Source organism: Ochotona princeps, chromosome 27, assembly GCF_030435755.1.
Source record: "Ochotona princeps isolate mOchPri1 chromosome 27, mOchPri1.hap1, whole genome shotgun sequence".
NCBI lineage: Eukaryota > Metazoa > Chordata > Mammalia > Lagomorpha > Ochotonidae > Ochotona > Ochotona princeps.
Window position 1 is genome coordinate 24,478,201 of NC_080858.1, and position 14,464 is coordinate 24,492,664.

At 45.0% G+C, this 14,464-nt stretch overlaps 1 protein-coding gene and 1 non-coding gene across 4 annotated transcripts in view; one reads left to right on the forward strand and one right to left on the reverse strand.

The window, feature by feature from the left end:
• LRRK2 (leucine rich repeat kinase 2) overlaps positions 1 to 14,464 on the forward strand; it is a 111,814-nt gene that overhangs the window by 12,507 nt on the left and 84,843 nt on the right. For all 3 annotated transcript variants that reach the window (XR_009244294.1, XM_058655654.1, XM_058655655.1), the window contains exons 7-13: positions 1,919 to 2,050; positions 3,832 to 3,951; positions 4,877 to 5,019; positions 5,108 to 5,187; positions 5,866 to 5,972; positions 10,488 to 10,617; positions 13,025 to 13,149. Coding sequence is in view for 2 of the 3 variants with exons in the window: in XM_058655654.1 (XP_058511637.1) it covers positions 1,919 to 2,050; positions 3,832 to 3,951; positions 4,877 to 5,019; positions 5,108 to 5,187; positions 5,866 to 5,972; positions 10,488 to 10,617; positions 13,025 to 13,149 (837 nt within the window). In the remaining variant the exon portion in view is untranslated. The remainder of the gene's footprint in view (positions 1 to 1,918; positions 2,051 to 3,831; positions 3,952 to 4,876; positions 5,020 to 5,107; positions 5,188 to 5,865; positions 5,973 to 10,487; positions 10,618 to 13,024; positions 13,150 to 14,464) is intronic.
• LOC118760292 (U6 spliceosomal RNA) lies at positions 9,480 to 9,581 on the reverse strand. The gene has a single exon (XR_004996693.2). It is a non-coding gene; the product is annotated as a U6 spliceosomal RNA (small nuclear RNA).

A 14,464-nucleotide genomic window follows, 5' to 3' on the forward strand; every position in this document is an offset into this window, starting at 1 on the left:
GCAATTTGTTGTTTTTTTGGCTAGCATTTGATGCTTTGTAATCCAGACTTTTTTTTTCATAAAAAAATGAAAAATCGTTTTGCCGTGTTTGCTGCTATTGATTGCAAATACGTTGAGATAATAGCACGGACCTGGATCCTGCTTTGTAGGTGGATGTCTGTCTGTTGGGTTTCTCGCGTTATCCGAGGGGATGAGGACACAGTAAGGCATTGGCAGGAGCCTTTTCTCCTCACACATCGACAGTATTACTACATGTTTGTGAGATTTTGTGTGTAAGTCATGTATTATATTTGCGAATACTTGAAGAAGATACATTTCTTTTTCTGGCATCTGAATGGCTGTGGCACGCATACGTGGTTTCAGATGTGGGATGCCATGGGGCGTCCTGAAGATGTGAGACGAGGGAGGCGGGTTGACAGCCTATGCCCCTGTGACCACCTGCCCGTTCCTGGCAGCTTATAAAATCACATTTCTTCCCTGCAGGAAATGAGGCTGTCGAAGGTGGATGGGGCTGAGCAGAAGCCGAGAGTGGCCATGCTTCCCACGTGTCTGAGTCAGCCCTGCCAGCTGCATGTGTTCCTCCCATGCTTTCCCTTGGCTATATTTATTCATTTATGCATTTTCTTTGAGCTGTCTGTTCATGGCACTCATTGTTTTCCACCCACGCCTGCCATAACTCCAGTTATAATGTGTGATTCAAAATGCCAAGGTCAAAAACAGTTAACAGCTAAAAATCGAGAAATCCAGCATCCATCCCTGATGCTGACTGGCTGTTCGCCCTTCAGCAAATCACTTCCTTCGTGCTGAGTCAGAGTGGAGAATTCTCACCAAGGGCCATTTCCTTGCATTGTAGTGTGTGTGTGTGTGAGTATGCAGTTTATGTTGTTCAGTGTGTTTTGGGGACTAAGAGAGGTGTTGCAGGCTATTTTCTTTTTAAATAGTCCCCATTTTGTCCCGAGTTGTGTTTCCTTAGCACAGATGCACACCTCGCTGTCCTTCCGGGTTAGTGGCAGTTCCCAGGAGACTCCTTCCCTCATCTTTGTTCCTCTCCTGTCTGTCCCCAGGCTTTGGTGCAAAACCTCTTTGCTGCCCATTCCCCGTGGCATCCCCATGAGTCTGAGCACCTTCACAAAGTTGGTCTTGTTGCCCCGTTGCCCTGGCTTTCCTCCTGGAATAGGCAAAAAGACAAAAGCTGCTGCCAGCTGCTCTGTGAGGTGACATAAGCTTGACTTTCTTGTGCTGGTGTGAGGCAGAGGAACAATGTAAAGTTATACAATGGCTGGAGGCTTCCAAATTAATTTATTAAAAAACATGGTCAAGACATTCTATTTTAAGACCTTATACAAGAATCTGAATTTTTGTTTTCTATTTACAAAAAGAATTCATTTTATTTCAAAGTCTTACAGGGAGACACAGAGAGGGAGGGGAGGAAATGGATCAATATTCTCTCTACTTGTTCACTTCCTATATGGCAGCAGTGGTTGGAACTGGTCTGGTCCGACACACTGGAAGCATCTTCTAGGTCTCCTACGTACAGAGGCCCAAGCACTTGACCTAATTATTGCTGCCTTTCCCTGATACTTTGGCAGGTAAGCTGATTGGAAATGGAACAGCTAGGACTTGAACTGGTGCCCATACTGGCTGTTGGTGCTGCAAGTGCCGAATTTACTCACTGTGCTACTGAGTCAGGTCCCTGGTCTTAAGTTTCCAACCCAAGAAATACGCAATTTTTTCTAAATCTTAATTCCATTGTGTTAGCATTTTATAAGTTACAAAAAGCATGTAATTTATAGCTATTAGACAGAAATTATATTGAAACTTAGAAACATACCCATATTACATAATCTGTGAAAGATGTATTTGTTTTGAAAGGAAAACGTGACAGCCATAGTGATGGGTGTGGCTTCTTTAATTTTAGGTAACAACGTGGAAGTTCTCATGAGTGGCAATGTCAGGTGTTACAATATTGTGGTAGAAGCCATGAAAGCATTCCCTCTTAGTGAGAAGATTCAAGAAGTGAGTTGCTGCTTGCTTCACAGGTTGACACTAGGTGAGTAGTGGCGGTTCTGGGGTCTTGCGTTATCACCGTCTACAGGATGTAAGTCAGTGACGTGCCCATGCGTATTGCCTGCTGATGGGTAGATAGGCAGTGTTGCTGCCTTCAGATGCATTGTTGGAAAGGAATAAATGTCCCTAAAATGCCCGGTGGAATTTTAAAATGACTGTTGAAAACAGAGACTGAATGTAGATGTCTTCATCTTCGTGTTTGAAGAGAGAATTCTCTGGACCTGTGTTGAGAGTAGAATTCCGCAGTTGATATGTAACCAAGGAAGGGAATATGAAGCTTAAGGCAAAGCGCTTTCCCCGCCCTCACCCCAGGTCAAGGCGGGGCTGGAGGGGCAGGCTCCCCTGGGGCTCCTCCCTGCCCTGCTGTGTGCCCATTTCCAGTATTTGTGCATCTCGAGTCCTAAACAAAGCTGCTGCTGTGTGCTTCCTTTGGCTTCACCATGGGGCCGCTCTGCAGATCGGCACTAGGTTCCTGAGGGTTGTCAGTAACTGTGCATTCGGAGTGTGGTGTTTGCTGGGTGCACGGATGAAAGTGTTACACTCTTCATTGAGGTTTATCTTCTTTCTCACTTCAGGCAACTACTATCTGTATTGCCACCAAAAAATGATTATTTTTGTTAAATTTTCTTTTTTGGCCCTTTCTGCTTTGGGAAATACATGATCTGTCATCATCCATTTTCCCACTGGCTGTTCTTTTAGAGTTGATTTAGAGATTGTGGATAATGTGAGGCATTAAAACGACTCTTAACTTGTGGCCTGACTTTTTACCATCGTCATGGTGTCTTTGCATAATAGTCAATTTCCTGATGAGCTACTTTGGGGCAGGAACCTCCCCATGCCAGTTTTCATATCTTTGTTTTTTTGCAGATAACATTTTTGGTTGTTACTCTGAAAATACATTATATTTCTGAGTTGTGTTTGCGTAATTCTGCTCATGAATTTTGTCTACCTTTCAGTGGTTTGGACAATGTGTCTGTAAATCCCCTGAGGCTCAGGTGTAGCAGTTAGCTGATGACACATCTCTCTGTCAGGCACCACTGAACTACAGTGTTTTCCCAGAGGAGGACAGTCATGCAACAGCTGACATGAGAGATCTTACCAACGTAATGCACAAGCTGATTCCTTACTCATAGCTACTGGACCAGCGTGTCAATGGATAGTTCTGTCCCATGTTTGGAATTCTCTATAGTGAAGTTGCAGCATGCACAAGTCACATTGAAAGTTTGGATTCATTTCCGTCCCTTGAAATGAACCTAAGTAGGAAGTGATCTTGTTTTCTAGGTGAAGGAGATGGCTCTAGACCACCTGATGTGTGTTTAAAGACATGTTGGAGGTGCTTAATGTCACACTAGTGAAATTGAAGAGCCATAGGAATGATCATACCCTATTTAATTTGAGTTATTCCAAAGCTCTTCTTTGGAAATAAACAGACAACAACAACAACATCAAAAGCTTGGTCTGCAGGCTTTCTGTGCCATTAGTTTTCTTCTGTTTCTGCTGTTGTGTCTCCAGGCTCAAGATGTTCCATTCACACATAAGGAGTTTCGTGCATGCTTCTAGAAGGAACTCTGGTGTAGCACATTAGCCAAGTGGAAGCAGGCATGTATTTTTAGAATATCACCGATAAAGTCTTTTCTCATAGGCATGGGGCTTGATTCTCAGAAGCGTGAATGCACACGAGAAGGGGCCCAGAGCTGCAACAGTTCTTGAGTGTGTTGGTGTCAAAGTGATTCTAGCTCAGTTGACATCTCACCTATCTTTCAGGCAATTTTTTCAACATCCTGGTGTTAAACGAGGTGCACACGTTTGTGGTGAGAGCTGTGCGGCAGTATCCCCAGAACGCGACGCTGCAGATCTCGGCCCTTGGCTGCCTCGCACTGCTCAGTGAGTGACCTTGCCCCCTCCCCATGCGTCTGATGTCATCAAGAGGGGGCACATGTAGGGACGGGAGCATTATGCCCCCTCACTGTTCCCATGCAGTCCATTGTCCAAAAGATGGTGCTTTCCAGGACGCTGACAGTGTGCAGGGCACGCCTGCCCCAGGATGTGCAGGATTTTGCCTTGGGTGCTTGAGTCAGCTTGGGCACTCAGCTGTTCATGGGATCCTTCTGTGGTCTGTTAGGGTATCTATCTATCTATCTAGCTCCATCTTACTGTTTTCTGTACAAGATGGCTGTGGGGTGAGGTGTTCATTGCATTAACTGAGATTGGTGATTATTTGAGCTGCTGCTGCAGAATGCATCACTTGATGGGCAACATTTAAACACAGGGACTCCAGGTGGGTCATTCACACCTGGGCATCACATACACACAAGATCTTTAAAAGACTCATGAGAAATGTTGATGACGTGTATGGATTTCAAACTTTTTTAAAAATTTATTTTTTTAAAATTTATTTGGAAAGTCAGAGCTGGAGGGAGGAGGCTCATCTTCCATCCACTGTGTTACTCCCCAGATAGCTACAGTTGCCATCACCGAGTCAGGCTGAATCTAGGGGCTTCACCAGATCTCCCGCATGGTTGAGGGGCCCAAGCTCTTGGGCTGTCTTCTGCTGGTTTCCTAGTTGCATGGGGTGGGGACTGGCTTGGAAGTGAAGCAGCCAAGGACTGAACTGGCACCCAGTGAGATGCTGGCTCCACACTTGGTGGCTTTGCTACGCCACAACTCTGACCTGAGCTTTTTACATGTTTTTTGGTATCAAGATAGATTTATGTAATTCTGTATTGAAGTTCCCTCCCCACGTGCATGCACCTGTGTGAGTGTGAAATGCTACACATGTAGTTACTAATTTTTTTTTAATGTTTTCAAGCTGAAACGATTTTTTTAAATCAAGACCTAGAGGAAAAGAGTGAGACTCAAAATGGCGAGGAAGAGGAGGAGGAAGACAAGCTGTTCTGGCTGGAAGCCTGTTACAAGGCACTCACAGGGCACAGGAAGAACAAACATGTGCAGGTGGGGACCCAGGGATGGGATCCTCATGCAAAATCCAGTGTCAGTGGTATTCCCTCTAATATCTCCATTGTGTCCCTCCCCGACACAGGAGGCAGCGTGCTGGGCCCTGAACAACCTTTTGATGTACCACAGCAGCCTGCATGAGAAGATAGGCGACGAGGATGGCCAGTGAGTAGTGCTGGATCTGGGGAACAGGACCTCGGAGCCAGCTCTTTATCCAATTTGTTTGAACTGTTTGAATGCCAGAATTGCATGAACAAGCATGCACATATATAGAGACGGAGAGAGAGAGAGAGAGAGAGAAAGAGAGAGAGAGAGAGAGAGAGAGAGAGAATATTGATATCCCATTTACTAGTTCACTTCCCAAGTGACCTCAAATGCCAGGCTGAGCCCAGCTGAAGCCAGAAGGCAGGAACCCCATATGAGTGACCCAAATTCTTGGACCATCTTCTGCTTTTCCCAGGCCAGTAACGGGGAGCTAGTGAGGCAGCCAAGTCTTGAATAAGCACCCTTATGGGATCCTGGTTTCACAAGTAGTGGCTTAATGTGCTGCATCACTAGACCAACCCTTCCTTGAACTTCTGAAGACTCCTCACGTACCTGCTGAGGTTTCTTTTCTCTTTCTGCTTACAAACTTTGGAAGAAACGAAAAGCAATTCCATTGGTGCTTAATGGACTTGAATGTGGCTCTTGCCTGTGAAATGGTTGAGCTATTTTGCATTCTTATAAATGGCGGTGCACAGATACTCATTTGTATGCTATTGTTTGTTGTTGGAGACTTGACTGTGGCGAGTGAGACTTTATTCCTAGTGAGGTCTGGTTCATTCTGTGCTTGAACTTGTGCAGGCTCCCGGCGCACAGGGAGGTGATGCTGTGTATGCTCATGCACTGCTCGTCGAAGGAAGTGTTCCAGGCATCTGCAAACGCACTCTCAACCCTCTTAGAACAGAACGGTGAGCTGTGCATCCCGGTTATCCTACAGGGAATCACGTGTTGTGCTGTTTGCCATTGAACAGCTGTGTGTTAGTGAAAGACTGTCTTAGTGTGTGGTGGGTGGATAGGTTAAGATATAGGTAAGCAGTAAGAAGTCAAAGTTTCTCATGTATTCTGGGCTTCTGTGCGCTCAGACGTGACAGTTTTGTAGGTTTTTATGGGATCATAAGATACTCTTGTAATTAAATGCTCTATTTTTCCATTGATCTATGAATATCCATAGGTCACTATTAATAGCTGTTTAAATTTTTGATGCCTGTGGCCTCTATGAGTAGTGTTTTACTGATGAGCTGCTAACTTGTATCATGGAAAGCTTTTGGAATCCATAATAAATAGCAAAGGGTTATCCTCATCCACTTCATTTTTCTTTGAATATGGGTTATTGTTTTAAAAATCCTTATAGAAATATAACTGGGTAGAGAGATGCTCACCCATCTTAACGTTTAATAAGATGATTTATCACAAAATATTGAAAATTTTTCAGTTGTTTATTTTGATTATTATTTGAAAGACAGAGCAACACAGGGAGAGCGAAATCCTTCTAGTGACTCACTCTCCACATGCACTCGGAGTAGCTGGGCCAGGCTGGAGACGGGAGTCTCATGGGGCAGGGAGGGACCTTTGCCCTTTTGTCTTCTCTGCTGACTTGCAAGTGTGTCAGCAGGCAGCAGGATTGGAAGCAGAGTTGAGGCTTGAATGCAGGCACGTGGAGGTGGAGTGTGGGTGCTCCGTGTGGTGGCTTAACCCACTGCTTCGCAAAGACCTGCCCCATTACAAAAATTAGATAACTTAGTTTTTCTGGAATTTTTTTTTACAGAATTCCTGGGTTGCAGCTTAGTAAAATTAAGAACAGAGAAATGGCTTCTAATCCTTTGGAAGGATCCTTTGGAAGGATCATGGCTCAGGCTACTGAGAATCTTGATCCTATAAACAGGAAATCTAGCCAGAAGACTCTGGGAGAAAATGCATCAGCGTGGTGTTGAGACATGACAGCTCTGGCAGTGTATTTTTAGAGGGAGAAGAATGGAGAAAATAAAACGCTGACAGCGGAGGCAGGAGCTAGTGTGAGCAAAGAGTAAGGATAAGAAGGCCCCCCGCACACATGCTTCTCATCTAAGTCCAGTTAAGACGAAAGTTGTCACTTCTTCCCTTGTGTCCTTTCTCTGTCCTCTGACGCCAGTTCAATACACAACTTGGCAGGACAAGGACACTAGGCAGTGGGCAGTTTGCCCTGGGTGATGAGTCAGTGTGGGAGGGGCGGGAGAGGGCATCACTGTGGATGTGTCTCCTGGGTTTGGGGCTGGGCTTTGACCTCTAGAAGATGGAGTCTGGTTTTGGCTGCTGCTTTGTGGATCTGCCAGGAGAGGAGATAGACTTCTGTGTGAACCAACAAGCTGGAGTTGGAGCTGTTCTGATATACAAACAACACAACCCTGAACCCTGGCTCTGATGTGCGATGTGGCTCCTTGTTGGGGTGTCTGAGGATGAGTGACATCCAGAGCCAGCCAGCCTGTCCAGAGGTTGTTTTTTTTCCCCCTGAATTCCCACTCCTTGGATCCTGGCCAGGCCCCAGGACCAATCTCCTTGGAGTCTGTCTTAGTGGAGCATTAAAGACCTGAGTAACTCATTCACCTGCCCCGTTGGGCTGCTGCTCACTGGGAGCCACTTGGGTGTACAGAGCTAAGCCTGATGTTTGCGAAAATCAACTGCATTGGCAGCCAGAGGAACTGCATTCTCGAAACTGGAGGTTTAAAGGCCAAGGCTCAGATGTCCCTGTGCTGTTTCCTTCATTGCATCCAGTCAGTTAGTGTTTACTGAGTCTTACTATGTGGTGGACAGTCATATGGACTTGGAATCAGGGAACATTTTTCTGCCTAGGACCATTATAACGTCCCTCATGGGCCATATGAGAACATCAGTATAAAAGTTAGACTGCTCTAGGTCGATGGGGTTTTGAATACTGCCTGTAGTTGTGTTGGCGTGGCCAGTTCGCATCAGTTCATGGCCCTTGCATGATTTGTGACCAAGCATTCTCTACCCTGCCCAAAGACTTGGGATGTGTTGATAAGAAGGAATCCCAGGCTCCTGGAGTTTGATCTCTGCTAGGGTAGAGGGAGAGACTCATTACATACGTGATTGGTGAAGTAGCTAAGGAAAAAAGTAACTCAGGAAAGGAGGATTTGCTATTGTATGAGTCAGAGGAGATGACATTGTGAGTGGGCAACCAGGAAAGATGACTGTTGATGTAGTCAAAATTTGCACAAGTTGTGTATTGTTATTTACCTGTTAAAGCAAGCACTTTGCTGCTAAAATGGAGTGAATGAGGCCAAAAGCAATTGTGTAGGTAGCTAGTGACAATGGTTAAAGGATGTTCTGCAAAGTTTAAAGGACTTCATAATGAAGTGTCTTCTCCCAGATTTAGGGGTTACAGTGTTTGAATCACGCATTGGTTCATTGACTAGGATGGCAGGTCTTGCGGTGTGCTCCCTAGACGAGCAATGCCACCTGGAACTTGACTAAAACTGCGAATTCCAGGGCTCTCGAGAAACCCAAAGCATAAACTGAGCAGGGATCCAGCAGTGTGCAGTTTACAAGCTTTTCAGATGTTGGTGATGTCTGCCCATGTTTGGTGAATAACTCCTGTGCTCTAAAGTTTTTTTTGTTGTTTAGAAGATACCACATAGAAAAGGATCATTAGAATTTTATTACATGATTGGCCAAAGTGCCCAGCTTCTTATTATATCTTTTTAAAAATGATCATATCTGTTGAGAGAGAAGGAGGAAGGGAAAAGAGAGAGAAATGGATTGATAGAGGGACACCGTAAGTCAGGAACAAAATCCCGATTTTCTGTGTGAGTCCCCATCGCCTGAGTCATCACGGCTGGCTGACAGGGTCCGTATTAGCAGAAAGCTGTGGTCAGGGACTACAGTGGGGGGTCAGTCCAGGTTCTCTGACGTGAGATGTGGCCATCCCAACTGCTCCGATGGTATGGATGTCTTAACCTAACTTCATGTGTAATGTTCCGGATGTGTTCAAGGGAGTTTTCAGGGATTGGCAGTGTTTAGAATGTGTATACTATTTCTCTTCATTTCTGTTTGTCTTAATGGCTCACTGTTCAGGATTACAACTTGTTTGCAGCAACTTATTTGTTTAAAATACAGACTTGTAGAGAAAGGGAGAGAGAGAGAGAGAGATCTTCCCTCGGTGGGTTCACTTTCACTCCCCACCAGGCTGCAACCAGGGTTAAGCCAGGGTGAAGCTAGGCACCAAGAGCTTCATCTGGTATCCCATATAGGTTTCAGGGGCCTAAGCCCTTGAACCATCTTGCGCTGCTTTTGCAAGCTGTTACCATGGATTTGAATTGGAAGCGGAGCAACCCCAACACTCACTGGTGCTATAAGGAATGCTGGCCGCTTTCGCAATTTGTTTATTTTTTGGTTGTTTATATCTTTTTTTGTTTAATTTAGAAAATATGGAATGCTTCACAAATTTGTGTGTCCTCTTTGTGCAGGAGCCATGCTAATCTGTATCTGTCCGATTTTAGCATATGTGCTACCGAAGCCAGCACTCACAATTTGTTTAATAACCAGTGTTTAAGTTAACTTTTCTAATTTTTCTGTCAATTTGTCATTGCATTCCAAAGTGCATACTGTAGCTTTGGGATTGACACTTAAGGAGAGGCTTCACAGGATTTGACATTTACGTGCAAGCATTGAGGCAGTGGACTTGTTCAGTGACAGAAGTCTGCTGTGAAGAGGAGAGCTATTCTGCCATCCCCGTTGCTGGAATACGGTTCTTGTACCTCTGGTGTAGATGGGGCCACGGGGTGCATCTGTGTGTGCTTAACTGTGGGATTGCTTTGTGAAAGTAAATGCAGTTCCAGATCACCCACGCCTGTGTGTCTGAGGGTGGACGTGAAGCTGATGGTGTTGGTGCAGTGCCCAGGGTCAGTGGACAGAGTCCCTCAGGGCTGAGAGCATACCCCTGACCAGTCCTTCATTGTCCTCACCTCTAAGACCTGAGTGGGTGGCCACTCTCTCCACATGCCTGTGACTGGCTTCCCATTCTCTGGTGTCTCATGAATAAATAAATGAATAAATGCAGCTATTTTGTGGACCTGTTTTAGATATTAGAACACGGTTAGCTTTTATTTTTATTTGCAAAGTGTAATTTTAGCACCTTTTATTTTATTTTTTTTTCTGCTGTCATTTTCCCTGGGCTGTGATTGCAGTGGAGTCAGCTTACTCTATGGGTGAAACCAAAATCTTAGCAGAGTTAATGTGAAAAAATGGAAGGTGGTACATATTTTTAAAAAGTTAACTTTACTGATATCTAGGTTGTCAATGAACCATGTATTTTGTATGTTGTTGCACACGCTTTCTGTGAATGTGGATGGTCTTAAGCATCCATGTCTGTTGCAAAATTAGAGGAATGGGTTTCCCTTCCTACAAGTCACATGCAGCCAATCTTGCAGTTAATTTCAGAAAGATCCTGCTGTCCAAAGGGATATACCTCAATGTTCTGGACTTGATGCAGAGGCATGCACATTCTCCTGAAGTGGCTGAGAGTGGCTGCAAGATGCTGAACCACCTGTTTGAAGGCAGGTAAGACAACTCATGTACTGAGGCATAAATCGGGGTCCAGATGCAATGTGACTATGTCAGCTTTGTTCTTGCAAGAGTGAGGCACAAGGCCTCAAAGACTTGCACCTTTGGCAGTGTGTTCTCCTGCCACTGGCATCACAGCATTGCTCTCCATGGGCATTGGCAGAAATGGCAAAGCTTGTTAGATCCACACTCAAGACTGGCTTCTCTCCTTTGTGCATGGGATGCTTTGAAAACATGTGATGATGTGGTGCACAGCATAGAACAGTTTTCCCAGCAATTGTGTAAGCCGGAAGGTGTGAGACAAAACCAGGGAGCAGGTTGTAATGGTTGCTTTCTTACAGCAAAGGTTGGTTATTATTTATTCCTGTGAGTTGACTATCCTCCAGGGCTCAGGCCTCAACACAGGGACTTCTAGGCACACCTGTGCCCAGCCCAGGGGGTGGACAATGACAGAGTCCAAAATGTTGCTCACCCCCATCCCCCAAAAATCCAAAGCCGAATGACATGCAGATGATACTTCCAGCAGTACATGTTCAGTGCCATCTCCCGTTTGTGAGGGAGCTTTGTCTTTGAGTCCATCCACACCTGAAGGCCATATGGGACCTGGTGCATGTATGAGGACCTAGGAGAGGCATGGAGGTTGAGTGGAACCTCGTTCTTCGCTGTAATTGGAGCCAGCACTTGGGGTGCTCAGCTTTAGCTTCCTCGTCTGTGAAAAAGGAATAACAGTTCGGTATGTTTTCTCCTGTATGTGTGGGAGCTAAAATTAGAAAAGGAAGGAAGGAAATGCCTGTCTGTGTCAGTTTGGCTGCTTTAAATAAAGTGTTTCGTCAAACTTTGTTTTAAATATTTGTCCAGTGAAATGATATAATTTAGGTACCATTCGAACAACTTTTGTGACTATTTTGCAGTCCATATGCATGAACTGGTTGTTACTATCAATCATAGCCCTTGCCTATTTTCCTGCTGAATTGGTGTTTTTTCGCTTTTTTCATTGAACAAGAGTGGAGCCAAAAAGCCTTTGAATGTAACACAAATTTAAAACATTGCATCTCAAAAACATCCTATTTTAAAAATCCTGTTGTGACTTTATCATGTAACAAATTAAGTTTATAAAGCTCCTTGGATGATGCCTGTTGCCTCTGAAGCACTCGGCAAGTCTTGTGAATGGAGCTGCTGGAGGAGAGTAACTTGCCTGTGGCATGTTGCATTGTGTGTAGCCCGGCTCTCCGCAAGGAGTGGGCTCTGCTATTGTCAGTCCGGTTCTAGCCATGTTTACACGCCTTGCCTTTCCAAGCCATTTCCTTGTATGTAAAGATTACTTTAGAATACTTCGTCTTGGCGGTTTGTTTTTATGGAGCTAGAAGCTGGTAAACCTTTGCAAATGGGCCAAAATCCTTGATAACTGCAGCAGTAAACCATGGCCAAGGAGTGTAAAGTTTCTGGCTTTTTCCTTGGGAGTCAGACAGGCACAGCTGCTTCCTGGCTGTTGCTGTGTGTGTGAAATGTGCATGCTTCTAGTCAAGGAGATTACGGTTGGAAAGGCACCTCCTGCTGTTGCCCCCCCCCCCCGACCCATACTCCCTGTCTCAGAGGAGAGACTGATATGCAAACGGATCACTTCACATCCAGCATGATCCTGCCAAGTCAGTGTTTGCAAGAAAGACGGTAGCGTCACAACGGCAGAGTGACCCAGCTGGGCTGGGCAGAGGGGAGAGTCCCAGCAAGGACTGTGCTTCCTGTGTCAACAGCAGATTGCAGGCAGTGAAGCCTCACCTTGGGGAACACGTGCAGAGCTCTGGCTCGGCTGGGGTGTGCGCAAGGTTCAGTTTCATTGCAATGCACAGTGCCAAGTATAACTGACTATTGTAGTCTAGGCAGTTGCTGAAATCTAGGCTAGCAATGGTTGCTCAAATGGAAAGAGCTTTCAGACCTTGGAGGAACCATGACTTTATGCAAAGTAGATCTTACTAAGAGTCTCATTAGAAGGCTTGGGGAGTTGATCTGGAGGGGTCAGGTTGATAGGTTGCCCACGGCCCTGGCCTTGGTGGTTGGTGTGTCAGCCTTGACTCTGTTACTTCCTTTGACTTTGGGGTTTGGGCTCAATCTTCCCGAGTCCTTCATCTGGAAAGTGATGGTGTGAGTCCCCTAACTGTGGGTCAGTTACACTCATAGATCAGGAGGAAGTTGCTAGTTTTACGAAACGAAATAATTTCCATTTTTCTGTGATTTCTTAAGCCTGAGGTGGAAGTTTAATTAATCAGTAATATGCTTTTATCATCAAATTCTAACATTTTTTCCTGTAGCCTTTCCTATTAAAATAGATTTGTTCTCTTACATCTATTGCAATGTGGTGTATGTACAATTAGTGTTTTTAATAAGCATGCCAATTTTATTCCTGCAGTAATATTTCCCTGGATGTAATGTCAGCAGTGGTCCCCAAAATCGTCACAGTTATGAGAAGCCATGAGCCATCATCACCCGTGCAGCTGGAGGCACTTCGAGCTATTTTACATTTTATAATGCCAGGTAAGTCATGCAACTGATAGTGGGAAGAGATAGCAGGGAGCATGGACTTTGGAGTTTTCAGTGATATCCACCTTCTGCGCAAGAATTAAAGGGTTGGCTTCTACCAGCCAAAGGCAAACCTTTGTGCTAAACTGGAAAATAAAATTAGAGGGTGCATAATGCTGTAAGAGTCACTTCGATTCATTTATAGCAAGCTGCATGAGAAAATTTAATAAGTTGCTACATAGGAAATAGCTAATATGTCAGATGAGGATCTTCCTGACTTCATCTTAAAAACTAATTTGAGAGGCCTAGACACATGCGCACAATGAAAGAGCAGAACAGAGAGTCGAGAAACCGAGCTACCATCTGCTGGCTTATTACTCACAGACCCCGGGACTGGGAACAAGACACTGGGATTCAATCCAGGTATCCAGCGTGGATGGCAGCGACCCAACTACTGGGGTGAGACATCTGCCCCCTGCTTCCCCTGGCTGTGTGTCAGCCAGAATCAGGAGCTGGGCTGTGTGGTGTCTCAGGAATGAACTTGGACCACTGTTGGAGTATAGCACGTTAAGTTGCTGCCTGTGACACCAGCATGCCATATGGACACAAGTTCTTGTCCAAGCTGTTCCACTTTCAATCTAGCTTCCTGCTAACGCCCTGGGAAAAGCAGTGGGTGAGAGCCCAAGTGCTTGGGCCCCTGCCAGCTACATGAAAGAGCTGCATCAAGCTCCTGACTTCAGTCTGTGACACGTTGTCGCTGTCCCGCAGCGATGGACTTGGTGCACGGACCCGATAATAACACGCGTGGACCCCTGACTGATGGTCAAAAGCCGAGGTTTATTAGTAGCATCAGACTTTATACTCTGAGGGTCATATAGGATAAGGGAGGAAGTGCTGAGCTTATCAACAAAACCATTAATGCTTGTTTGGAACTCCTTTTGTCTTGTATATTCCACCAGGTGTTCTCATATACATATGCAGATGATATCCAATAAGGTATACAAAAAGTAGCCATTTGGTTATTCTCCTCCAAATATTATCCAACCAACTGTAGTCCTGTGCTCACTGACCTTTTCGGGTCACAATGTCCTCCTACAAATCCCCCTTCTGTGTTTTGTAAAATTAGGCCTGAATGATGTATGTAGGGGAAACATGCTCTTGGGAGAGCAGAAAAATGGGGAGAAACAATATTATTTAACCGAAAGCAGAGTGGCACAGGAACAGTGTAAAGACCAACATTGACATACATAGCAGCTGAGTTCAAACATAACATCAAAGTTCTTTACAGTTACATCTTGTTTAGCATTAACAGTTTTAAATTAATAAAAGC